General features: G+C 40.5%; 1 protein-coding gene across 9 annotated transcripts in view; it reads right to left on the bottom strand.

The window, feature by feature from the left end:
• Positions 1 to 5,324: 5,324 nt before the first annotated feature.
• ZBTB44 (zinc finger and BTB domain containing 44) overlaps positions 5,325 to 27,418 on the bottom strand; it is a 45,733-nt gene continuing 23,639 nt past the window's right edge. For 2 of the 9 annotated variants that reach the window (XM_076358608.1, XM_076358606.1), the window contains exons 3-7: positions 23,392 to 23,476; positions 17,713 to 17,876; positions 15,071 to 15,371; positions 12,700 to 12,938; positions 5,417 to 6,378 (exon numbers count right to left, since the gene is read on the bottom strand). In XM_076358608.1, coding sequence (XP_076214723.1) covers positions 6,266 to 6,378; positions 12,700 to 12,938; positions 15,071 to 15,371; positions 17,713 to 17,876; positions 23,392 to 23,476 — 902 coding nt within the window. In that variant the 3' untranslated portion in view covers positions 5,417 to 6,265. Of the gene's footprint in view, positions 5,354 to 5,416; positions 6,379 to 6,707; positions 12,939 to 15,070; positions 15,372 to 17,712; positions 17,877 to 23,391; positions 23,477 to 27,418 lie in introns of those variants that run through there. The other 7 variants (XR_012997045.1, XM_076358609.1, XM_076358610.1 and 4 more) reach the window with 7 other exon arrangements.

Below are 27,418 nucleotides of genomic sequence, written 5' to 3'. Positions count from 1 at the left end.
AAACCAAAACTCCACTTCTTCACCCCCCGTCTCCCTTCAGGAGTTTAAGAATAAAGTTAGCTTTAATGAGAAAAGAGGACGTACTTGACACCCCTGATTAAAAAAAAAAACCCAGTAATGAATTTTATGCAGTTGCATAAAAAATATTACGGGCATGAGGACCTCAGTCTCTGAGTGCACTAGAACACTTCTGTGCCAGTCTCACAACACAAGAAACCCTGAAATGATGTGGCTGCACCCTGTGTAAGAGAAAGCTGTAATAGCACACAGCATTGCATGAAACACTAAGTTACTGCGTGAGGAGATGGAGTGTAGACTTACGCCTATAGCCCCTGCATAGATTGAGGTGGCAAGGAGATCCAGGAGGCTGGTTTTTTATATCCTGGTGAGAGTGACATTTGTTCAGCAGGAATTGCCTCTTCCTCTTTGATTCCTCCTGCTGTGGTTTGATTCTTCCCTCTTCCTGCTGAGGTTTCATTCCTCCTTCTCTGGCTTTAGGAAAGAAGACAGATAAGTAGCTGCCTGGTCTACTAGCAGGTACCTAGAAAATGGAATGTCTCAGGTTAATTAAGGGATCAAAATAGCCAAGGTGCTGAAGGAGAGGAAAATGTGCCCTGGTATGTCAAGCAAGTTGCATTCTGTGCTGTTAGATCCTTTGTCTCTCCCAACATCCAGCTCAGAGTCGCCTTGTTGGACAGCAAACAGAAGAAAGGCTTTTTCCAAACATGGGTCCTGCAAACCCACTTTGAGATGGGAATTCAAGCTGCAGGCTTTCTGGCATCATCACCAGCAATAAAGACAAAAACAGACCGTGCCCAGTTACAGCTCTGCAGCCGATTCAGTGAATTTGCACAAATGGCAACTGATGGGGAAAAGGCACCGTTGCCACCAGAGTTCAGCTAACAGTTCAGCTGCCAGGTCTTGAAAGAAAGGAATCCAGCTCCCTCCCCCAAAGCTGCACTGCTCCAACAGCGCTAAGACAAAGGGGGGCAAAACCAGTAGCAAAAAACCCCGCTTAAGACATCACAGACAGCGAAAAAGGATCATCTCCATGGAACAGCTTTATTGTACCGAGGGCTCCATAGCCACTCTTTTGATGAGAGCCATACTTTAAAGGCAATCTGTCCTGGATTATAAACTATATAATGGTCAAGGAGCCAAGAGCCTGCTATTTCACATTAAGTGCTATTAATTGTTCTGGTTATCATGTTGTGCAGTTTGACCTAACCTACTGATTTCCCCCCACTCCTGCTGCAAAACATCCATCACTTTTTAAAGCATTACATAAAGCTACAGGGAAAGAAGGTTCTGGTTTGTGTCAGCTTGATTGCTATAGACTTTAATAAAGCACCCATCACAGCTGCCTAGCCACACTATAGATCAAGCTCCTATAATTCTTTTCATGTCTCCAGAGGGGAAGGCTAAGCAAAACATAAAATTTAACCTCCCAGTGCTTTATTTCTGGCTTGGAGAGATGTCAAAGGCCACGCGAGCTTTCACTTTTTTCTTGCTCCCTGAGAATCCACAGCAACAGACCGAAGGAAGAAAGCGGGAGAGGCAAGCAAGGACAATGAGATGGCTACACAGACCGCGCTCTTCATGTCGCCTAACAGCACGCCGAGGGTAATACGCAACACTGAGTTACTGGCCCAGCAGAGACAAGCGTAAACAAGTGGCCTTTGGAAACTCAACAGCGAAGGCAGGTAGCTTTGAGATCAGCTTTTTTCCTCAACAACAAGGCTACCGGGGATGAAGCCACCTGTCCAATGTCCTCTTGTGGCAAACCTGGTAGGGACTCCAGCACAAAGGCTCATTGCAGCTAGGAACGCATGTACGAATAGTGAGCGTTCTATATTCTGCAGGTTTTCTTTGGCACTTTGCTCACTGAACCTGTTGCATACAGGGTAGTGAATTCCCTGGATGACTCACACTAGCACACATGTCAGTGGGATGCGTAGCAAATCCGTCTTGCGTAGGAGCCTCCAAAATCTGCTTCCTCCTCTATCGGTGGAAGCAACAAGTTCGATGCTTCTCTGCCTCCTACTACTCAGGGTGGAAAAGGTGAGGAGGAGCAAAGAAACAACAGGTTTAATTCCTGTCCCCCATCTCTCCCTGGATGCGTTATTCCCTGTATCAACAAGAGAAATCCTGGAGAGACAGAAAAGCCACAGGATTTCTTTGGTAAGAGATCCACCCTGGCATTGTTTTATACACCTACCTCACAACGGCAAATTAATTCCAGGTCAGCTCATGTCCGCACAGAACCATTAACGGTGCTGAACGGTAACTGCAGCCTGCCTCTATCGGACAGGTCACAGAAAATGAGCTGGGCACAACTCCTGTACAATACAGGCAGGACTCAGGCTTTGCCAGTACAGCCAGCTAGACTAAGAATTTCCCCGAGTTTTCTTTACATGAATTCAAGCGCTACCAAACGGTATTTACTCTAAGGAAGCATTCCTCTCCGAGATACCAGACGCTGCCGGTGCAGCGCGCAGCAGCCACGTTGCCTTCATTCCCACTCAAAAACATCTGAACGCCTGCCAGATGGCCAGTGGAGGAAATAATGTGTACGCACACACACGTACGTGGGCCTTCTCCTCCAACGGCGTGAATCAGTGACACTGGAATCACAATACCCGATGGTACAATGTGTTAAACAGTTTTAAAAAAAAAAGAGTTTTCGAGTAAAAGGAACTTGAGCGAAATTAAAATATTGAATTACCTCACTGTCAGATAAAAAATAACAAGGCGCTGTAAGCCTTAGAAGATAAACAAAATTCTGCCTCTAACAAAAAATAGAATTTTTAAGAGCAACTCACTTTGCCTGTTCTTCAAGGGGATTTTTCACCCTGGGCTTGCGCTCACTTTTGAAAAAGAGGCTGACCTGAGCATTTTTTTATTTATTTAAAACATAACAAGTCAACCCAAAGCCATTTCTTTTTGTTTGGCTTTTTCTTTCTCTGTATTAATTTCAATTCAATCAAGGAGGCAGTTGCATAACTGTTGTTTATAATTGCTGTCACGTCAACCCTGAAACTGATCACTGCCACACTGGAGTTATATAAAAGGTTTTGTTAGGATTTTTGTGATTTTTCTTGTTTAAATTGTGGGAAGATGAAGTCCTACCCTGGAGAGATGTTTTGGTTTTCTGAGCTCTGTTGCCTATTAGTCCTGTGCTTTGGTGTCTTTTCTCTCCGGTTTTGTTTTACACAGTGCAAGGGTCTGTTTATGCACAGAAACTCTCCAAAACCAGCTCTGTGCACCCCATTAATACACAGGCTATAAAAGACACTGTGCTGAGTCAGAGAAGCAACTGGCAAAAGTAAAGTTCACAAAATGTGTAAGCTCTTAAGGAGCGATTTAAACACATTTCTGGAAAGGCAGACTATTTAAATGCTTAAGTGGACTGGAATTGTAATTTACCTTGCTCTTCTGAAGCCAGTGGACTGTTACCCTTCAGCGATGCAGCATCAAACCCCGAGGGATCATTTCTCCTTGTGTGTGTGTGTCAAAATGTCTTCTTCACTTACATGCGGAGAAATGATCCTGGAATTGAGCGTCACCTCCTCCACCAGCCCACAAACACATCATGGTTTCCTTGCTCCTCTCCCAACACTTCTGGTTATTCCCCTTCGCCTCAGAGGGGTACTCACCTGGGAGACTTCTCCTCTGCCTCCAAAGAATTCAGATGATCCATTTTACCATTAGTTTTCTGTCTTCCTAGAGGCACGAATGCCAGGGGCATGCTCACAGCTGTCTTGGGCCCAAGGTGGTTTGAAAGCTATACTGCACTGCAGACATAAATGCTTTAAGCCAACAAATAATTAAGGACTGTACTTTGTTTTGGCGTAAATGAATACTGCCCATACTTATTCGATGTTCCTTCATACTTAACAACAATCTGTTTGTAGCTGACATTGGTTTTTCTTAGCAGCAGTCTGGAAAATGTCAGTCTACGCAGGGAAAAAACTAAAGAGAAAAATATACTGAAGAACCATCAACACTCCCCCCCTCCAAAAAACCCCCTCTCAAGACCACAAAATGTATCTGCTTCCTTACAATTAATATGTTGTCCGTAATTCCTGCCTCCCTGTGGAGAAGCTTGTTTAGAGATGAGCACAGGATCGCGGGAAACCATGCCTCTCCTTTTCACTCCAAACTCAAGAGAAGTTTGTAAGGGCTAACAGAAGAGCGAAGCAAGCTTCTTGCCGGAGGTTTAAGCTAGTAACCCGCTTCATCCGATGAGAATTAACCAAGAAAAAGACAGCAATACCAGCTGTTTCTGTAGGGAAGCAGCAAGGAAAGAGTTGGTCAATCGATGTTTTTGTATGGTCGTCGTTCAAAATTCCTTCTGAATGAGCACATACAGATTGTGTGTGTGTGTGCGTGCGCGTGCGTGTACAGGGGAACAAGCAGTACTTTGTGAGAAAAAACTGTTATCTTCTAAATGATCGGAGTATTACAAAACACGGGGCCTGAGCATCTAGCTTTATGCAGCCCTATGGAAGACTGGGAATGCAGTTTAGCCAGATGCAGCGGATGCATTCTCAAAGATACTCCCACATAAATCCAATCAGTTGTATTCGAAATGGGGGGGGGGGGGCGTCTAAGAGTCAGTGATAGTGGCACAGCCACACAAATTAACATACAGTTGAGCATAGCACCTCTCTTACGTTGAGGTCATTAACTTCAAAATTTGGACAGAAGAGACCAAATTTCAACAATCAGAGGTAAAGGTTCAAGTGAGATACACAAATAGATGCCCCGCGAGTTGCTCTCTGATCTTCACCAGGAGACCTTGTGGCTGAGACAAAGGCAACTCACGATCAAAGGCAGTTAACTCAAGCCTTTAGAGTGGTTTTCAAACACACGGTGTTCACTCTGGGTGTCTGTGGCCTATTTCTAAAGGATTTGTGAAAGGCAGCTACGAAAACGAGGGCTACTGTCAGTAAGTGTAAATGTGCTATTCAAGAGTGCGTGTCTCCTCTGAAAAAAGTGTTAACAGATCCCAAAAATCAGAATGACTGAAAACCACGTGTCTCTGAGCTGTAACCGAGGCTCTAACAGGTACACGCTTACCCCTGCTCTGCTTGCTCATGGTCTCACAGCGATCTCTGCTCTAAGAATGGTGATGACAGAGTCATGCTCGGTACTCTGGAGATGCAGCATGCACAAGCAGCTTGGGAAAAGCGCTTTATACATAATCCAAGCCAGGTTTCTCTTAGCAGGTTCGTTTTCACCAGGATACCACATACGTAGGAATGGTGCAGTAAGCCCTGGGAGAACTCTGTTCCCTGCTCTACTACGTTCTCGGTAGCTATGAGTTCAATCTCATCTCAGCCACTCTCCTCTGCGCAAAAGAAATAGTACTTTGTTACTGTCAGGAATAAAACGCTTAAACGCTATAAGGAGGCCACAGAAAAACTTTAATAGTGTACACTTGCTTCGTTAAGGATGTCTAAGAGATGTTTCTTGCTAAACTTAAACATATGGTTGTGCTTTGGAAAAATCCACTCGCGTCACAAGTCTGAACCTCGATATCCATCAAAGGTATGCATTTTAGCAGTCTTGCCTTAGCTTTATGATAGTATATGCTCATATACAGTCATACAGGCTTTAGATTTGTAATGGTCTGCTGAGCATCACTGCATACTCCTAACTGGGTCTGTCTGTCTTCAAAGAAGCAAAATTCTTGCTTTTGCGGGAGACCAACAGACTCAAAGCCTTTGCATCTCAAACTTAATTCTCTCCAAAGCCTTCACCAGCTACGTTCCCTCTTCCAATTACGCTTTTGATAAAATACTTCTGTCCCTACGCAAGGTCCTCAGGAAAATGAGAACTCGGAATTCAGAAGCTCTCAAACTCCCCCATCCAAGGTTCATTGCGGCTGCTTACTCTGCACCGCGGAATGCTTTTCCATTTTCGTTTTCACTCCCGTGTCAGATGCTGAACACAATTTGACTGCTAGCGTATTAATCATGCCAGCCTGCTTGTTATTCATATAGGCTACCGGGCAGAGTTATAGTCGTTTCAGCCAAGCAGTTACAAAACTTCCATTTTCCTACCTGTGCCCTAGCTATGTGTTGATCCAGCCAGCTTTCCAGCTCGGTCAGACAGGTGGGTCTGTAGGAGGCAAATTAATTTAACTGCAAGGGTTGCCAGAAACAGCAGAGGTGTATTTTAAGTCCCATGACTCTAGGCTGTTTCATGAGTATTTTGAAGCTCACAGCTGCGATCGCGATGACTCTGTCTACTGTCCTTTTTAAACATCATCTTCTGCTTTGACTAATTTGATTATTAGGCTCATTCTTGGCTGGCTTTCCATCAATAAAACCCCGTTCAAAAGATGGCCCCACCGCTTTTGCAGAATACAGCCTAAAAGAGAACATTAACAAAAGGAAATGTAATATACAATGGAAAATTAAACAGAAATGTGTACTTTATTCTTGATACTCTTTACTCATGTAATTCTCCAATCATTTATTAATGCTTATTTTGTTTTAAACTACCTTCCTCCCAACGACAGCTTCGGCAACAGTGAGTTCTCCACATACGCAACTATTTTGAGACTAATTATAAGCAAAAGTTATAAGAGAATGTAGCTCTAGCAACAGAGTCGCACCTTCTTACACAAGGTCAAAGCTAGTCTTTTGTGCTGTAAGACAAACTCTGGTATAGTTAAATAACGACACAAAGCAAAGATATACTCCATAAAACATTAATATTTTAATGAAAAATCTTAGCTTCATGTTTCTATCCAAAGACACTCAAAACTAGTTTTTCTCCCCCCTTAATTTTGACCTATAATGGGACCAGTTTGGAGATTTTTTTTTTTTTTTGTATTTTAGAACTTTTTTTTTTAAAGATTAAACAACCAGGCTAGCAAAAAGGTACCCAATACATACTTTTCTTATATCAAACAAGCTAGTATTTCAATACAATGTAACTATACAGAATATATACATTACACATATGATCACAAAGCAAACACTACAGGCTCAGAACAGATTTGAAAAAACATGATATTCACATTGATTACAATAACTCTAAAAATGATTGTAACGTTGAAACGGCACTTAGTTTACAAAAAAAGTCACAAAAATATATATAGCCACCAAGAACTATGGTTCCTGAAAAATACTAATAGCCAGATAGTATTATATAAAATGTGAAGTGTATTTAAACATCGTATACATTAAAAAACAAAACCAAACCCAAAAAACAATTCTGTTAAGTCAATAAACATGCCAAGTAATCTAGCTGTGGCCAGCATCAACAAGAGAAGCTGTACTGTGGATGAGATGACGACTGGATATACGGCTGGTGACCGGAGACTGGCACAGTTAAGGGGGTTTCACTGTTACTAAAATGCACAAAGAAGCCCAACAATAATTTAATTCACATTTTTTCCTCCAGCTTACTCTTTTCCCTCTTCGGGGTTTCACCATAGGGCAGCACCTAGAGTGAAGGCACTGCAGGAACAGGGCAAAGAAGCTGTCCAAGAACTTTGTGTAGCCAGGGCTATAAGTCAGAATATCAAAAGCATGCATCAGCTAAACGAATGGTTAAACAAAATCACTCCTCTGGGGACTTCAGCAACCCTCAGGAAGACTGTAGGTACAGTTGCCACACAGGCTGGCAGCACCAGAAACTGATTCGGCTTTTTTTTTTTTTTAGTGCAACCAGATTTGTAGTTGAGACCTGTGGGACACTGAATTACTGTGATAGCACACATTGAGTTAACAAAAACCCAGAGCGGTAAGTACTGTTGCATTAAAAAAATTCACATTTGTTTTTCATGGTACATTTCCTCAAATACTTTGAACCGACTCTATTTACTAGGGACCTCTGATGTGGCTGAGGCACCGTCCGGCCTTGAACCCTCTTATCTGTCATCGAGATGCTATGGAATTTATTATGTCCATACTTGGAGATGAGAACCCTCCAAAACCGGGTTTCACCTTGTAAGCAAAACTCGAACGTAATCGATCTGAATGAAAATTAGCTATTTTCCATATTCTGATGGTGTGGAAGTTGCAACGGATGTAGGAGCAACAGGCGCTCCTACATCTGCATTTTCTCCATCCCTGCAGGGTGCACAAAGCTCCCGTTCTATTTGCATATAAAATGCTTCATGGTTCGTCTCAGAGAGAGACCGGCAATAGTCTCAGTGCTCTTACATCCTGGGGCTGGAGGGGAAAGCCAGCAACCAAGAAGCGACTGAAGCCCTCATATAAAAACTTTAAACCATAGCTTAAAAACAATAAAATTTTATCCCGTAAGGGACATATAGGGATCATAGTCTTATAAAATATATTTTACTGCATTGGCAGCTATTACTTTTTTAAAAAGTTTAAATTCACACCTTTTAGACTCAAGATACATGTGAACCCAGAACCATTTTCAATAACCTAGTCTACTAATCTCTCAGTATGAGAGACTTGACCATAGTACCTGCGAGCCTGACAACTGAACTCAAACGGTAGTAAGACAGACAAATCCTCAGGAACACACATCTTTTTTAATGCGGTGTAAGAACAGTGACAAGCAGTTCTGACGGGGAGCTTAATTTGCTAAATGTGTAGGCATCCCCATGGATTTCCAGGGGACCTGTGCTATGTGTCTGCATCGAAAAACAAAACGAACCCTTACAACTTCGCCACATCTCCCGCACGGCTAAAACATCACTTCTTTTTCTTCTACTTTTTGCGGGGAAATAGAAAGCTTCTGAATTTTTTCCCCTCTCCCAAAACACCACGTTAAATCAGGAAAAAACCTATCCCTTCCTTTCCCATTGTTCCCATCGGACGTACTGCTCTACACAATATGCAAGGAGTAAAGACCCTGCACAGAATCCGAGAATCCGGGTCCCTGGCATACGGCAGAACCTTGCTAGTTCTGTGGTAGTGAAGGCACTCTGCTTGCAAAATAAATGGGTGAGGAAAGGATTTTCCACTGAGTGCAAAGATTGGTGCCACACGGGAGAAGGATATGCAAAAGCAAAACATAAATCACTTTGGGAATGAATTTGGAGACTACTCATCGACAAAGAAGCTGCTGCGATGGGTCATACGTGTAGCTATTTGGAAGAAATTCTGAACAACTTACAAGGGCCACAAAGACGATGAAGGGACTAGAGCATCTGCCATACAGGCTGAGAGTGATGGGACTGTTTTGTCTGGAGAAGGCTCAGGGGGATCTTACCAATGTGTAAAACTACCGGATAGAAGGGGGTAAAGAAGGTGGAGCCAGACCTTTCTCAGTGGGCACAAACTGAAATATGAGAAATCCCACCTAAACATACTAAAACCTTTTTTACGGCGAGGGTGGTCAAACACTGGAACAGCTTTCCCAGAGAAGCTGGGGAGTCTCCACCTTTGCAGATATTCAGAATCTGACTGGACTGAGCAACCTGTTCTCCCTGACTCCGCTTTGAGCATGGGGGTTGAACTAGATCACCTCCAGAGTCCCTTCCAATCTCAACTATTCTGTGATTCTGTGATCCTTGTCAAACAGAAATATAAATGCATACTAAAGGGGGGGGGGGGAGAAAAAAAGAGAAAAAAAGAAAATGCAGTCCAGAGTTCAAAACCCTCTGATAATGTATTGAAAGAAATTTATGCTTTAGGTTTAATCCCAAGTGTAGTTTAAGGCAAGTTTCTTCTAGCTAAGTTAGATACCTATCTTGCTCAATTTGGAATCTAAGCATATGAGCAACAGAGATTGTTTTAAGATGTCCTATGTTTTTACATCTCTCCTGTGAAGAACAATAGCATTTCAAAGAACTGAGCACTTCCAACATGTTAGGGAGGAAAAATAAGACGGAGAAGAGAGATATTAACAAGAAACGATTACAAACAGGAAAATTAACAAGTAAACCCAACCCTAAAACAAACAAACAAACAAAATCCTCTAAGAACGCTATTGTTCCTGCAGTTGAATCAGATTGAAAAGCGAGAACTAAATTAAGATGCTACACAGAGATTACAGGGTTGCAAAGATAACGTGTAGCACAGTGCAATGAACAAGGAAACCCATGACTTGCCTTGTACCAAGGTGTTAACAGTTAGTGATACTCATTTCTTTTCAAGGAAGAACAGATTAGAGCTACAAAGTCTTTTTAACTTTTCTCCCCCTTCTCTTTGGTATTCAGAAAGCAGTTTGCCTTCTGACACAAAATCTTAAGTCTTAAAAATCCAATATCCAGGTATGTCTGTTCTGTATTTGCTCATCTCCTCACCGATAAACTGTTCAGCAAAATATCTAACGGGTGAAAATGGTCAGATTTGAACAGAAGATTATGTCCATCTATATCTGACCACCTTTGATTATTACATCCGTACAGTCTGGAAATGTGTTTCTGTGTGAAGTACTTTTTACTACATGAATCACAAAGGATTCTCATATACCCGCAAAGTAGAGTAACGCTTATCAGAAAAAAAGAAAATTCTGTATTTGAGTTCAGTGTCACAGCCCTATAATTCGGGATAAAACTCAGCAAAAGGCATCATCTTGTCTCACTGGCTTCTCAGTTATAGAAATCGGAAGTGGAAGAGAACTGGTCTTTAAATTCAGCCCATCAACAGGCACTGGACTAATTCACAGTACAGCATCCCGAAAAAAGAATTTCTCCCTCAAGCCCTTTTAAGACGACTTACAAAGGTAGACATACAAGACTGAATTGTAGCAGAGAACTTCTTTGCAGCATGTTTCTAAAACGCCCTTTAGATCTGGTGGAGAAACTTCATTCCAGTAACTCGGAAAGGACTTAAATCCCAACTGTTTTCACTCTATTTAACTAAAATGTGTGTTTTTTACCTAAAACACAGCAGAGAAAAATTGTTAAACTCACTGAAACCCTTTAAGCTCTTTCCAAAGGGCAATTAACTCTTTTCCTTACAAAAATTGGCTATTAGTAGAAACAACTCCGACCTACAGAGTATCAGAGCTGCCTAAGCTAACTGAATACAAATTGATCCTGCAATATAATACGACTTTTGTGTCTTCTGTTTCTTCAGGAGCAACCTTTCTCTGTCGGTTTCATTTCCTCCTCATGTTTGCGTAAAACAAACCCGGGCAGAAAACAACAATTTCAAAAAACAAGATTCAAAACTAAGGGAGTATATCATGCCTTTGGAATACTAAGATCAGGTAATACCTACTCGCTCAGCATGTCATCTGTAGGCGATAGGCATTTGGCATCAAACACCGAGTTAACTTCAGAAGCAATTAAAAAAAAAAAAAAAAATCACAAACCTCCTAATGTATTTCCTAATTTAGGTTTCAAAGCAGTCCTATAGCCCAAACAGCCTCGACAAAACAAGACTCACTGCTCTGAAAATCCGACACCCTAAATTTGCAGCTTTTTCTAAATATGGAAAAATGAAATTGCAAATCTTTCAATTTATTGCTTACTTGAGCTGTGTATGTAGCTGGAGTAATGGCCGTTAATAAACCGAGTTGGCAAGGATTTAAAATGTTTTGAAACAGGAACAATTCATCATTGCTATATAGGCTTTTTGTAAACAACCCCCTGTTGGGTTAGAAAGTTGGCCTCTAAAGAGAATAAATTGCTTGTTTTGTCCAAAACAGACTAATAAAAATCTCAGAAACTATACATGCAGAAGTATAAACAAAAAATTGTGCAATAATGCACAAAAGAGCTCATTTTTCCCCATCTGTAAACTCCCTCTAGCTAGCTTTTGGAGATTAGTAAAATTACAGTATATATGGCAGGGGGAAGTGACCAGAACCGCAAACAATCTGGCCACGATTTCAGAATTTCAGTTTGGAAAAACCTTCGTTTTCACACGTGGTTCCCCTTCTACAGAAAGATACAGTCATGAGAGATTTGTCAGGCTTGCACGGATATATACTTTTCTATCATCCTCAATTCATTATGCACCATTAGACTTTTCCTGACCGTAGTGTTTCCATGCCTAGCCTTAGAGGGGCAAATCTGGACAAGCTATTTGATCAAGCAGTTTCTAAAAGGACTGGAGTATAAGACGTAGGAATACCTGGCATGACATCACTTGGTTTGTCAAAACTGATTCATCTCAGATGAAAAGGGACAATGTGTTTTTAAAAAATGTGTGACTGTTAGTTTCAAAAATGCTTACCATTTCCAAGAAAAGGGTTACAGTAAGCGCTTTGAAAAACAGCAGGCACAGAGATAGGAAGTGTCATTTTTTTATGCAGAAGATTAAAGCATCCACTCAAAACTAGTCAAAACTGTTCAATAACGATATCCAATGCATCCTTTTGTTTGTCATTTTAAAAAGGTTTCCTCTGATTTCTTTCCCTTAACCAGAGGGTCTGCAGAAGCAAGAGAAACTTAATGAGCTGCTCTAACTGTGGAAGAAGAAATAGTTAAAGTGATCTGAATCAGTTGTTCTTCTTTAGAAGTGTATCACAGCTTCCATGATGTTCTGACAAGATCTTTTTGTGCATTCAGTCTTAAATATTTTCACAGAAGTGATCATTCAGTCATGAAAAATAATGTAACATCTGTTGCAGTTTTCTGTTTAAAGCGTAGCTTACAAAGTAAAAAGGGATAATCTCCCCACTTTTGTTTAAAAAAATTAAATTAAAATGTACAGGACCAAACACAGGCACTTTCCAAAGAACAAAAATGAAACCAAACCATGAATTATTCAATAGTAATAGATGACAGCTCCGGTTTCGGAGGGTCACCTGCGGCTGCCTCAGCAGTGGCGTTAGTCTTTGGCTGCTCTGGCACATCTTCTTCCTTCTCTGCCAACCCACCCAGAGACCCCAAGGGGAAAGTGCTTTCACAATTCTGAGTTGACGACACCTGTGAAATGACAGGCATTTGGACAGAAGAGTTGCTTTCAAAGCCATGCTCCCCTAGCTCATACTGCCCGAGGGTCTCTTCTTGTTCCTGGTTTAAGTAGTCCGGTACTAGGAAGTCACTAGAAGAGGGGCAAAGGACAGAAGAGAAATGTCATTTCTCACCCAAACATTAGCGATATCAGTTTCTTTGTATCAGTTACATCACACAAGCGACATACTGCATTGCACAGAGAACAGAGATATTCATTTCACATTGCTCTAAGATCATCACAGCGACATACTTCACTAAGCGCTATAACCTGGTTCTCATTTAAACACACAGAGAATTTATTCAAAGGCATCTATTTTGCATTGTTTTGCATCCATATTTCCTACACAGCAACTTCTTATTATTTAGATTGTATCACCTTGATGAGAATGAAAGTTAATGTCTGGAACATCATATGGCACTGAAAACCTCATTGAAAAAAGGGAGCACTCAACCTTTAAAAATAGAAACAAAAATGAGTTCAGCACTGGCAAAGATGCGGGCCTTTTCCACCACTGAGATAAGATCCACCCAAGCAACAGCAGCAGCACTCCTCTCAGAGTGGACAGGCTGTAAACAGAAGCATGAGGCGAGGGAGCAAGGGTTCTGCTGAAAGCATAAGGAGGCTGCCAACCACAGCGGCGTTTTGTGATGTTGACACGTATCACGCTACTGTGAAAAGAACGGAATTGCATTTCCTTCCCGTTTCAGTCCTTTCTGGACAACAGTTCTGTAACTTACTCTTACCAACTGACGGCTGAGTGTATCCAAAGAAAATCTACCGAACTCTCCAGTAGTATTTTCAGAGCATGAGCACATAACGAAAATAAAATTTCTTTGCAAATTTTCAGCACCAGACATGTAAGTTTGTAATTGAGGCAAGTATACATACATTACATATGTGCACGTTGGTATGCTTTGGTTCCTCCTTGTAATCATCCATTTAAAAGCAGTCCTTTTCTTAAATGACAGCAGCATTCACAGCTTCAAATCCAAATTCACAATCAACTACGCTAAACCTAGTGTTTGTAAGTTCAAACTAAAGGAAGGCCTACAGACAACTAAAATCACATACTTTAATCTGACTTTCATTTGACGACAACAATAAAGTGCTTACCACAATCATGGCATCATCCCTTAGAGTTTTCGCTCTAGTTCTGGCACAAGTGCTAAGAACAAGAACTGAGTAAACCCACAGATATGAAGCACTTGTACTTTTAAACAATATTCCATTGGAAAAACAGTGACTGGTTTTCCTGGTTTGTTTTGCAATTTTTTCATCCTACGTCACTTCTGAGACAACCAAATAGAACACAATGCTGAAATAGTTTTGTAGGGGGAAAAAGCACAACATCTAGAAATCATGAGGGATGGTATTGTAGATGCCGTAACATTTACAATACATTTCTTTTGCATTGCTGAAGACAGATGACTTATAGACACCAAGCGGCACCCTCTCTATAGATTTAAGAGCTGTGAGATCCATCTTCCTCCAATTTCCCTCATCCACTTTTGTATTTTTCGATCTCAAATTCCAACGGTTACAAACATTTATTTCAATCTGAGAATACAGAATGCTAGTCTCACGCCTCAGAACCCTTTTAAATAGTCTTCAGTGAAGTGCATTTGTGAGATACACCAAGTCTTTTGCGGCCTGATAAACAAGAAATGTCCAGCTGGCCCTTACTGTTTCAAACCCTATTAGTCTGATCATTTAGTAATATGTTACCTAGAAAATGAAAAAAGAGAAGGTATGGAGTCATGCAATCTTTCCACAAAATCCACCATCGAGCAAGTACGTAAAATGAAGTAGTAAGTCTATTCCCTATGTAAGTGAACAGGCTTTGTATGAGATTTTGAATAGCAAATCATTCACAGAACTCCACAGATACTATAGTATAGAACGCTATGGCTTAACACCATTAGCCTGTCCATAGGTACTACTGAGAAGAGAAATTAAGTAGCCCAGAAGCAGCTTCTGCATATCACTCGATTCTTCAGTGCCCTCCTATATAGCTTATATGCTGCAAGACAGATCAGATACAACAGAGAGTGGCGCAAGAATGAATTTGACTGGAATTAGCTGGCAACCTGATGAGAGGCACAGCAGGCTGCCCTGAAAGCAGGAAAAGATGATTTAGGAAAAAAAAAAAAAAAAAAAAAGAAAAGGATAATAAAAAAAAAAGGCAAGTTTCCCTGTTAGGTTTTTGCTGTGCACCTCACCTGCTCTGGAAGTAGTTTGCTAGCTCTGACGCTTCATGGTTCAAGCTCCTCAGGTGAACGATTAAATTTCCAGAGTTGGTGAACATGGCGCCGCATGTTTTGCACTCGTAAATCCGAGGCTTGCGGATAATATGCCGGGAAACCCGCATGTGGTGTTTATATTCCCCGAAGGAAGTGAAAGTGGCACTACATATCTGGCACCGGAAACAGCGTTTACCTTCGTGCTTCAGGCGATGCATCTTTAGCGAGTAAGCTCGGGTGAACTTTTTCCCACAGCGGTCACACTGAAATGGTTTAATGCCTGCGGAAGAGAGAGCAAAAAAACGTTCACCTTCTGTAAGGAGAGGTCACTGGCAAAATCCTTCCAGATTTCTAACAGTAAAAAGGCAGCAGCTGTGACCAGTCACAGCGAAGCGCTGTTTTAGGAAGAAATTCTCTGGTTAACTTTAAAATGGCAGAAACAATTATCACAGAGCTACGCTTTCTCAGAACCAACTGCCAATAGATTTCAGAACAATGTGACCTGTCTGTAACGCTTACACGTCTTCTTCCCCACGGTTTAAAATGAAAATAAGCCTCTGTGGATTATACTGTGGTTAAGATCCTGAGCCACAGCCAAAAAGTATCCGATGCAGCAGTCACCTCGAACCATCTTTGAACTCTTTTGATCTCGGGAGATTCTTGTGCCAGACTGGTTCCCAACAATGCGATTATCAGACGACCCTTAATTGCAATGTCTTTTTCTGGCTGCCTTTGGCCTCAGAGAAGCGTTCTGGCAGGGGGACTGCGTGCACAAGGATGCCCCTGTAATGCAGCAGGAATGGTGATAAAAGGGTGAAGTGGCAGCCTTTATATTGCATGGGAACCTTTCTACACAAGAATCTTCAGCAACTTTGCAAGACAGACAGCTCTCTAGGACAGCTTAGGTTCATGCCTCTCATTTTTTTCTCGTATTAATTTAGAAATTCTGTTACTAGTTCACTTTTCATTTATTACAAGCACTAATAAAACCCTAAAACATACGAGCTCTGCAACACGTTGCAATGGCTGAGAGTACATAATCACACCCAAACAGAACTATTACAACATAAAAGACTGAATCACCAAAAAGTTAAAATGTAATAAAAAGTCTGAACTCCAGAAAGTGTGGAAATCCAAACATGAGGCCAAGAATCTGGAATATGGAGCTCTATTCATAATAGGGCTGTCAAGGAATAAAAAAGGTTTTTTCAAAAGGCCGAATGTGCATCGGTCCAGGCTGTTAATTCCACCAGTCTTTCACTCTGCTTTCCTTATGCTCAAAGCGGGAGCTGCACTTTTAATTGGGGCTTTTATAGAGAAAGCTGTAGTTAAGGTTACACTGAAGCTCCTTGTTAAGCATGTGAAAACAAGTTAATATACCAGAATATTGCCTTGTGGAGCTAAAACTTTTCATGTGTTCGTACTGTCCAAGGGCATCTGTTTCCTCTGATAGTCTGAGGAAAATCTCTTCAGCCATTTTGCTTATGTGAAAACACTTTCAACATTTACAAGTTTTGAGAGTTTCTTTTGCATGCTAATTACTCTAAACCAGCTATTCAAATCTCTCCCAACTTTGCCCAGGGGTTGCCAGTTGACAGGCTGGCCAGAGATGCTCTGCTGAAGTCTGTCTGTCTGCTCTCAGTTAAGACTCTAGCAACCGGCATGGGATAATTTCGCACCCAATATGCCCACAAAGTTTGCTTTTTTAAGTATTAAACACGTACTACTACTGCTGGCCTAAACACAGTACGGTCATTTTGCTTGAAGGGATTTGACAAATAACCGCTGACAGTGAAAAAATTACACCTTGACAATTGTGGTTGCTCTGCCAAAAATGGTACAGCATCTGTGTGCAGGTAAGAGTCAAGCTCAAACCAGGAGATGCTAAACCATGAGGCTTAGCGCTCAAGTGCAATAACCCCTTAATATTCCCTTCATTCACTAAAATGTCAATGCTATTGCCAGATAATGCTGACAAGTCTTGAGAAACACTGATAGCAAAGACGTTCGGAGTTCATACTTAGGTTAGAAATCAAAATGAATGCAACAATTTGGGGACCAAGACTCAGAGGAGGCATTCACACAAACCTTTTGCTACCTGTACTATCTGTAGTAGCTAAATTGATCATCAAACCAATTCAGTTGTTCTGCAATCCCTCCAAATATTCTGAGAGCCAAAGGCATACAACATTCTTCAATGCAAGGACGTAAGATAGATAATATTTTCTATATTACCTGCAAGTCTCCTCTAAAACATAGCAGACAATTACAACATATAAGAGGAAGAATTTCTTCTTCTTTAGTATAATAAAAAAGCCAAGTAGACTTTATTTCATCTCAAATCTTTATCGTGAAAATGACTTATTCTGATGAGTTTCAGGCAACCAGATTTTTTTCAGTCCACACAAACGCTAATCATCCATGAGTAGAGCTATCAGTCAGATTTGATGTATCAAAACAAGCATTCAATGAGACATACCTCTACCCAATCTTTCTGAAATCAGTTCTCGAGCACTTGGCAGGCGATCAAAAAAGAATTGCATTATTATATTTGCTGCACAGTGAGCAAACCTCTGTGAGTCTATAAATCAGTAAATCCTGGAAACAGTAACGTTTCTTACCTGAGTGGATAAGCATGTGTTGTTTTAAGTTCTGAATGCGAGTGAACCGGACCCCGCAGGTTGGACACTGAAAAGGTCTGTCTGGACCATTTGGGCTGGGTCTCTCTGTGCTGCTGGTAGAAGGAGCAATGTAGAGTTGGTAGGGATACTGAACGTTCTCCAAACTACAAAGAAAAAATTCACTGATTTACAAGCAACTAGAGGAAAAAAATAAGAAGCCTTGCCCGTGGAAATCTGAACCTTGAACACGTTGGTATGAGAAGGAGAAAAAGACTGGCCTTCCGCGTTTCTGTTGAGATCTATATTTACGCTGGCAATCTCTGCCTCTATAGCAATGCGTCTTGACCTGCATCTGAAGTCTTACAGTCACTGACTTTGCACATCTGAACAAAACCAGAGAATAACCTCTGACTTCTGTTCCTTGGGGCAACAGGTCTGAGCGCCAGCTGCAAACGGAACTTTATTTTCCAGGCATGGGCATTTTCTCAAGCATATCGATGATTTACAATCAGCAAACAGTCCCTGAGGAAGAATTTAAAGAACTGAGCGAACCGGAAAGCAAAGGAGTATTTTGCAGCGTCAGTGATATTTGCAAATGAAATTAAAGCCGATTCATTTCCATTTCAATCCAAGTTCAATGAACAAACATTAGTATCTACAATTACATATTTCTAAGTTTAAAATATTAATCTAATTAATCAATACTTGTTCCTTGTCTGAATCGATCAGCTCTATGAGAAGAGCTCAAGCGCTGTATTTAAAAAACAGCACACAGACTATGGTAGAGGAACAACTTAACTTTCAAAGTAATTTATTTAGAACTGACTAATTGCTCCTACACAGCCTCTAGCTGCAAACTGTTTAAGGGAACTAGAGTGTTATAATCCAAGTCCTCTGGCAAGGAACTTGCTTTGCTAAAGGGCACAGTGAAATAAAAACAAATCTGCTGGTACAAACATAGTAACAATAGGAGTTTGTACTTACCTGGGGTTTCCCTTTCCTGAGCATTAAGGTCTATATTTTTTGTTGAAATAGACATTTCAGCTTGCTCACAGCCTGATGGAAGATCAGACGTCACTGGCAGCAGGGAACTGCTCTCACCCTGAATATTCCATGGCCAGAACAATGCAATTTTAGTTTTACTAAACTGTAATGTCTGAAATGTATTGAGAAAAAAGTACAGCGATGTCTCCTGTTGCACATAGTCAGAAAGTCTCCCTAACTGAACAAATCCTTTTGCTGGTCTGCTTCCACCTCGAGCCCAGATTGCTGGTTTCAAGGTTAGGCTGAATTTGTGGACTTCGAACGTTCACAGGAATGAAACGTGCACTTTGCACACGCATCATACAAAAATCCACAGACCGGATCAGCACAGAAGGACAAGAACTAGGGTCATCTCTTTAAATCTCTTTAAAATCAATACCTTTCCATCTACTCTGGAAATGGATGTCAATACAATTGTTGAGAACCGGGTATCTGAATTCTGAGTACAATGGCGGGTCTCAGTAGCAAAAGTTCCAGTTGTAAATCTGGAGAGAGAGAGCACCAGGTATCTCTCGATATACACAAGATAAAAGAGTTTCCTGCAGGAGCTTAGTACCAATCAGTCTGTAAAACCCGTAAGGATTTCTGGTCTCGCATGGAATTGGAATAATATTTGCTCTAAGGAAGAAATTTTATTGTCCTTCACTTCTTTTTACACACAGTAGGGTCCTAGAGAGCTGTGGAAAAGATAGATGCTGACAGACTTGTTGATCTTTGCTAAAGGGAATATTTGCAAGAGGGAAGTTACCAGCTCATATCCTGGGCCTGGCAGAATGTAGTTCACTGCCAATTAGGGGTCTAAAAAAGCCAACTGATGGCTCACCAAATGCACCTGAAATAAGTGAGGGTCCTGATTTGTCTAAGCAAATTTCTGACGTAAACTCTGGCACTCCTGTTCCCCTTTGTGAGCAGATCACTAGACAAAGGACAGAGTTTACTCTACTCAGATGTGGAAACACTAGTTTTGTCTCTGGAGTTGGTATGACTAACAGAGAGGCCTGTTATCCAAAAATAAATGTTAAAAAAAAAGACCAACAGTGCAAAAAAAGCATAAGGCATAGAAGTCCAGCTGCCATAATAACCTAATAATCAAATAGCCAAACTGATTTGGGCCCTGGATGGACATGACAAATGTCATGAAGTCTGGCTAAGGGGCAAATCCCTTCAGAAAAGGTTTCCTTGAGCTCAGCCGACTGGAGAATTCACAATCAAAATTTTCACAGCTATGTGCCAACAGAAGTGACAGCTGCAATGCAGGGGTGATAAAGGGATGACTGGCTGGGCAGCAGGAACTCCTGCTCTTAGATGTACATATAGATATACACGTCTAGTGTGCTCACATAAGAATCACATTTTGGTTTTCTGTGACGTTTAACTTGCTTTATAGAGAACTTCATCTTCTGGTAACATGCTTCTTAGGTCCTTCCTCCCTCATTCCCGCATTAGGGGATTGTGAAGAGGCAAAAGCGTATCGTGCTCCTAGAGCTTTCTAGGGAGACACTCAAACTAGGGTAGAAATTAGGAGCCACAGCTCTCCTTTTGTTTCCAGCTTTCTCGGGCTAGCTCATCCTCAAAGCCTGTACTGGTGCCAGCTTCTCTGCAATTGAAACAGAAAGGAGAAGTGCTATGGGGACAATCTCCTTAGAAGAAATTTAAGATAAAGTTTGTTTTTTTCCTACACAAAAGCTTCATGATGAGAAAGGCTGGTTAAAGCAGATAAAATGGGAATCACGAGGCTCTCCAGCTACCAGTGACTGGCATGTCTTTTTCCATCCTTACACTGCAAGCAGGCTGAAATACCTCCTGGTGACACAACTGCGGACCTTAGCACAACGAAGAAATTACATTTGAAACACAATTATATTTTCTCTCCCCTGCTTCTTTTTCCCCACGTACACTCCATTTTTCATGACTTGCAATTTGTGATAAATGTGGCATTTAACAGTTGAGATTCGTCTAACATCTCAGAGAATTTCTGTAACAGCTAGATACAGAGATAGGTTTAAAATGTTTTCACTGTAACGCTCAAGTATCCTACGTGCAATTTTTTCCTCTTTTCACCAAGAGATTATATACATACTTAACTATGTAGAACTAAACTCTGACAAACGTGAACGCCAGAATGCTCAGTGAGCCTAGAAATGTTCTCTGTTTGTAAATAACAATTATCTTAGAAAAGTGGAGGTTCTCATTACATTGGATCAGAGAGATCTTTTACAATTGAGCCTCTGCAACTCCTTTTTAAATGCAGCCACGAACTGATACAGAGACTGACTGTTAAACCAGCCACGGCTGAATTACAGATCTACGCTAGAAAAGTGTATTGCAATCCAAATGCGAAATATCAGAGAAAGCATACATCAGATTTCACTGCGAAACAGTAGTTGTAATACTTAACAGATTCCTGTGTGCCTATTAAGCTGACAACAATTACGTGTGACCTGCTGTTTATGAAACACTGATTATGGAGGAGGATCAATTAGTTGTGTTAATTATTTCACACAGAAACTCAAGAGAGAGGATATCCTCAGTTTTGAAGTATTTATGATTCTTTCCGCAGTGATATGGATGTCATATTGGAAGACCTTGAGATGGAACGGTCTTTCGCTCTTTTTTATGAATAGAAAGATAATAAATACATACTCAAATACATATTTCTCAATATAAATTTGCATTGGCCACTCACAACTGATTTTGACATTTTGAGAATCTCTACTAATAAAGCAATGTACAACCTGGACTTAAACTAAAGGTGCATTAAAGAAAATACCAAACAAAAAGTGAGGGAAACTTTCTCCATCTGTATGATTTATTAATCGTGTTTTCATTTGATTCCGCTAGAGCTGAACATTTGGTTTTATTCAGAATTCTGTATTATCTCGTTTTATGCACCTAAAACTGCGTGCCCAAATTGCTGCACAAGCTGTATTTATTTGCTGATGTGCCCATGCTGCACTTGAAATGGGAATTCAAAAGTCCAGTGCTTGAAGGGCTGTCACAGCGCATCAGAATGCACTGTCCCACCCTGACAGGCGTATACGCACACGCATATGAAAGAAAACTTCTTAGGACTTGAAAGCACCATTTTACACATTTAACCGATTCACGCAGTGAGTACAGTCTTGGCACTTTCATTTGAATTTATAAAATAAATCACTTGGTAGAAAATTTTAGTTCTGGAGTCTAAAATTGTTACGAATTCCCATAACTGTTAGTTCCCTTATTGTTATATAAACAATGTGCAAATTCTAGTTCATTTTGCTGATGCTTCTGTTACTCTGAGACTAATTATTTTCAAACTTGGACATAAACTAAGGCAAATATTCTCTCCCTCCCTGCACGGAAGAGATATTTTAGCAGGAATTTCCAGTGTGTTAAAAGGATTTTATATATTTTGAATTTTCTATGCAGTTTGTGCCGAAGCTCTGCAATTTTATAGGAAATTTCTGAAATAATCCACTGCTGAAAATATGTATGCCACTTGACTTTAGAATTATAGCTTTAAAAGCCTGGATTAGTTCTAATGCAACATGTGCTCCTACTCTCAATTCAAACCCTAAGTGCTGGGTATTATTTTTATACTGAGGTTTGTTAGCAGATAGATAAAATCTTCTCTGTCATACAAAAAATCTTATCGAGGCAGTTATTTTCCCTTCAGATTTAATCCTACAATGGGCCAGGTTTTAGATGGAAATGGCAAGAAAGATTTTATGAGCTATGAAAATGCAGCTCTCGATAGTTATCTCTACAGGGAGTTTCACTTGACACAGTTTCCGAAACAACTCCCAAAGGTTCACACTTCTTCCTCAGACCCACTTGTCTAACAAAGTACTAGGCAAAAGCCAGCTTGTCAATACTTTAAAAATTTTGCTTAGAAAGGGAATAGCTAGCTATACGCCATACTTGACACGTACCACAAAAGCAAAGAAATAAAAGCCAAACCAGTTGCGTGTACCCTCGTATGCCACTTGCAGGTACATCGCTTCGCTCTAACAGAACTACGATACATCTCCGGCCAAACAGACCCATTTTAGTTCGGCCTTCTCTGCCAGCCTTCCCTTATAAGGGATTCCCTTAATAAATCACTCATCCCAGCACAGCAAAAGGCCGCTAAATATTTACAGTAAATGACACACAGCATCTTGGTAAGAAGCTACGTGCAGAAAGTTTGGGAGGAAAGATTTAAGGCTGCTCTGCCTGCTCTGTGGCTTACGGCAATAGCACACTCTGGTGAAGCCGAGACAAGGTACGTGTTTTCATTTTGTTGCTTTTGTGGCTTTACGTCAGCTTTCGCATGCATGCAACTACCACACCTGTTTCACAGTAAAGATTTCTTTTTTAATTATTTATGTATTAATAAAGAGCAGTGATGAAGAAAAAGCTAAAACATGAATATCTTTCTTCACCAGTGTTGCCTGGAAATAGGCAGGAAATGAAAAGCAACAAGTAAGCAAATTCTGACTTTCATCACCTACATTCTTCTAAAGCATCTGATCCTTCAGGCGCTGATTGTACTTTGATCAACACAGACAAGTAGATGTACGAACAACTGAACATTCTGGGATTAAGGCTGGGTAGGTTAATTACAGCACAGCACTTGCTGCGGAACAGTTTGCACACCACATTGGTACATACCGATCATCATCATCTGCATGAGCGTTAGTGCCAGAGGTACTTTGGAGTGTGGGTAATCCCTCCGTAACCCCCTCATCTATTGAGCCTAGGCAAAGAAAAAAGGGCAATTTAATGCAAATAAGTGTTCAAAAAGGGTTGGGGGGGCAGGTAAAATTTACACATAAAGCTTGCTTTCCCAAATCTCTGAGACACACTGCTTCCTGGGTGATAAGATAATAGAATTGTCTTGAGAAAATCCTTTAGAAAACCCAGAAGCAACGTGTTCCAGCTCAACTTCTCCTCTGCACAGTTTATCTAGTAAATGGACAACTCAATAAAGGGCAAATATTCGGCACACCTAGAAAACGGAAAGAATCTATGTTAAAGACAGCCAGAGTTTTCAAAACACATCCAGTACTAACACTGTAAAGCAGAAATGTTACCTTCACCTAAAGGGACTATTTCACCAGTTTTCAAGACTTCTTGAGCAACAAGGAGTTCAATCCTGCTATGCTACATTGCTTTTGTGTTCCAAATCGTCCATATGTATATGTATTCGTTGATAATGCCTTCATTTATTGATAAGATGCTGAGACAGGAAGAGCCCTCTGAGAAATCAGAAATGCAACACAAAAGAGACCAAACATCTGTTTGTAAGAGAAATGTATACACAAAACCATTCCAGAGCTTCGTTCAGTGCACCAACAATCAAGCAAATGTAGCTCAAGTGGGTTTTGGAAACAGAATCTAAGGTAAATGCAGCACTGAAGCAAAACTATGACTTCGTTCACCTGATGTGGCTGTTGCTCAGACGGGCCTCCCTCATCACCACTTGCAGTTTGGCGTTCAATCCTTGTTTAGGCATATTAAGCGAGGTTATTTTGGCCTGATGTCACCGTAACAGAGAGGGAAGTTGGCAGTACAGTACTAAAACAATCCTAAGAACTGGTACCCACCCCCTGCCAACAATACCCCTTGATAAAAAAAAATCGTCTGGTTTGGTTACGTGTGACCATTTAGATAAACCACGTGTTGTTCCATCTTTAAAGTGAGTGCAGAGAGCAGACTGGATCTCCTCGCATTCCTCCTTTTCCTCTGATGATGTCTATGGGTGCAATGGGAGATGAGAAAAATGAATGACTGAACTCTGCCAAATTTCAAAAGGATCAGAGTTGCTGTCATTCCTCTCCAAAACAGGGGTTCCCAAACCATGACATGTGTATGATTAGTAGCATGAAAGCCACTTGGAAGTGGCGCAGAAGTAATTCCGTCTTGCCTCCTTTTCCCTCGGTTGAGACTGAATACTAAGCACCGCTCGAACTTTTCTGAACAGCCAAGCAGCCTTTGGGTGTCCACCACCGAATCTACGTGAGATGAGGACAGATGGGGGAATGCAATTTCTCTCTCTACACCTACACCTTGAGAACGAGCGAAGCTGAGGACAGTGCTAGGAGCTGCTCTTGCTCCTATGGTAAAAATAATTCTGCTTTCTAAGAGAGTGGTACATGAGCAATCCGAATTTGGGAACCCTTCTCTGAAGCTCACTAGGAAAATCAAGTATCATTAGGTCTACAATGACAAGCGTCAGACAAAATGGAAAACCAAAGAGAAGGAACAAAGACATGGGAAGATAAGCAGAAAATGTGCTTATTTTGTCAAAAAGAACGAGAGCAGTGTCTCCAAAAAAGGCTGTCCCTATAAAGGACAGTGTTCTACAAAACCTTACTGAAGTGAAAGATTATTGTCCTAACGCGACCTCATGTTATGGGGCCAGCGATGGGAGGAAACTTGCATCTCTAGCAGTTTCAAAATAACACTAATAGAATCAAAATTTTTAATTTTGTTACAAGCTGACAAACCATGTTTGGGAAATTCAGCAACTATGCAATCTATAAAGTTACAAAAATTTATCCCATTTTGATTTATCCTTCTTTCTCATGAAATACTTAACCGAAAGTCTACTGAAAAATAAGCCAAATTGCTCTCAGGTTTAATTTTATGCCTTCACCTCTCAAATGGAAACAGTGTCAATGAGTTATGAAAATATCTTCTCAGACATAACTATTGTTGCAACCATAATAACTTATTTATCAAGGCCCTGCTTCACGTCTCCTTCCATATTATAAAGTGCTTCCAAATATAATAAACTGCAAATGAACAATTCTTGAAATTGCCCAAAGAGTGAATAAGAGCTTTTTGCAGTATCGGAAGGAGAGGCAGGAATGCTTTTATAAATGCACTATAAAACACTGAGATAAATACATGCAATTATACGAGGAAAATATGCTCAAGGAAGAGAAAGCTGTACTTTAACATATCTTGCTGCTTCCATTTACTGTTGTTATGTTACTGCATAAGGAAATACATCTTTGGGAGGTAAAAAGTGCTTTCCAGCTACAAAGCGTGCCTTATCATGTATTAGGAACATGTGAACTGTGCTAAAAAGCAAAAGCACTGTTTCTCTTTATAGCAAAATGTGAATAAAACCTATTATGAGGATAGTTAATAATGTTATGCAAAGACCACTAAACATTAATTCAAACATATTCATGGACAAAGAACAGCTTTGTACTTTGAAGGTTTGGGGCTAGCATATTTTTCTTCTCTCTGTAGCCATTTTAAGGAAGAACATGCTGTACTAATATCCTCAGTAACAGACATTTAAGTTTAAACATTATAATCACTAAAGCCTAAGATCCTTTGCCCCATGCCGTACAAATGGCCAGGTACATGACCTCAGTGGTGCAAAAGCTAGAATAGGAAATAGAAAATGGAAAACTTTCCCCAAAACATCACGTGGCTTCAAAACAGATAGCTTTTGAAGATGGATGTGCAAAGTTGCTTGTCAACAGAAATCATTTCGGGAAACTGGCTAAAGCAAGAACAGAATTCAGTAAGGTGCCTTACTATTGGAGTGCGTTTCGAAGTAATTTTTGTTTAACGCTAAGACTCTCTTAGAAAAGGAGATTTTATAGCATTCAGTGGCACCTCTCTCTCTACAATTCAGTCCTAGTCTCACATTCTCACGTCCTAATTCCTTCAAGCCGCTTTTGACTACGCAATTTTTCTGATATTTCTAACTCCAAGAGATGTCCTCTGAAAACTTCCGTAGATCGTATGCTACTCGTCTGTAATCTGGAATTTACACCCAGTTTGTTCTTTTAAGATGCTTGGGTATGATATTTATAGTTGGTAAAACTCCCTCCTTTCACTTGATATGCTATTGTTAACTTTCTCTAATAATTATTTCTACTCGTTCTATTTTGTCTGTGATGGTACAATTAATGTTGATGAAATAACTTGCATCTCTTATCGCATGGCCCTGGCGAGGCCTTTCCAAAGTTCCTACTATAATGAGTTAAAAACTGAGTCCAACTAAACCTCTTCTTGAACAAGGACCGCTTTTCCTGGAGACTACCCAGCAAGCAAATTGTTTCTTTTAGTTTTTCATCTATGCGCTATTTTGGCAAACTACATTTAAAGATTTATATTTAAACTGATATTAAGTCTGCTTCTCAGAAAAGGCAAACAGCCTTGTCTCCAGTAAAAAAAAACATTTTCGTTTGGAAAAAGCATTACCGATCTAAAATATCAACACGAGCTACACAAACCGACAAACAAAACCAACAACATAAAGTCTTGAAGGATGGGATAAATGGAAAATATTTTAATTTCTTTGTAGTGAGTATTACCTGAATAGCTTAACAGCACTGATTATATATTGCAATCCTGGAATGGTCAGACTGATCTAACACTCACTTTCTTCAGAGAAGGCACAGTGTTACGCTGACCAAACACAACAAATAATGCAGGCTACTAGGCTACATTTATTTACTTTGTTGTAGTTTATTCATTTAATTAACTGAAGCAGCCTTTCATGTATACATTATTTGAATGAAGCAGACCAGTACATTTGCCATTCTTACGGTCTTCAAACAAAACAGGCTTTATTAAAAATCTTCCAGTAAACAAACTCTACCGAGCACAGGTCAAGCCACTTAACTGAAAGCAAAATAGCTGACTTAGGCAAAAATTTGGTAATTAAACT

Source organism: Aptenodytes patagonicus, chromosome 23, assembly GCF_965638725.1.
Source record: "Aptenodytes patagonicus chromosome 23, bAptPat1.pri.cur, whole genome shotgun sequence".
In the NCBI taxonomy this organism is placed as follows: Eukaryota; Metazoa; Chordata; class Aves; order Sphenisciformes; family Spheniscidae; genus Aptenodytes; species Aptenodytes patagonicus.
Note: the sequence above shows the minus strand (reverse complement) of the source record. Positions and strands in the feature narration are given on the sequence as shown.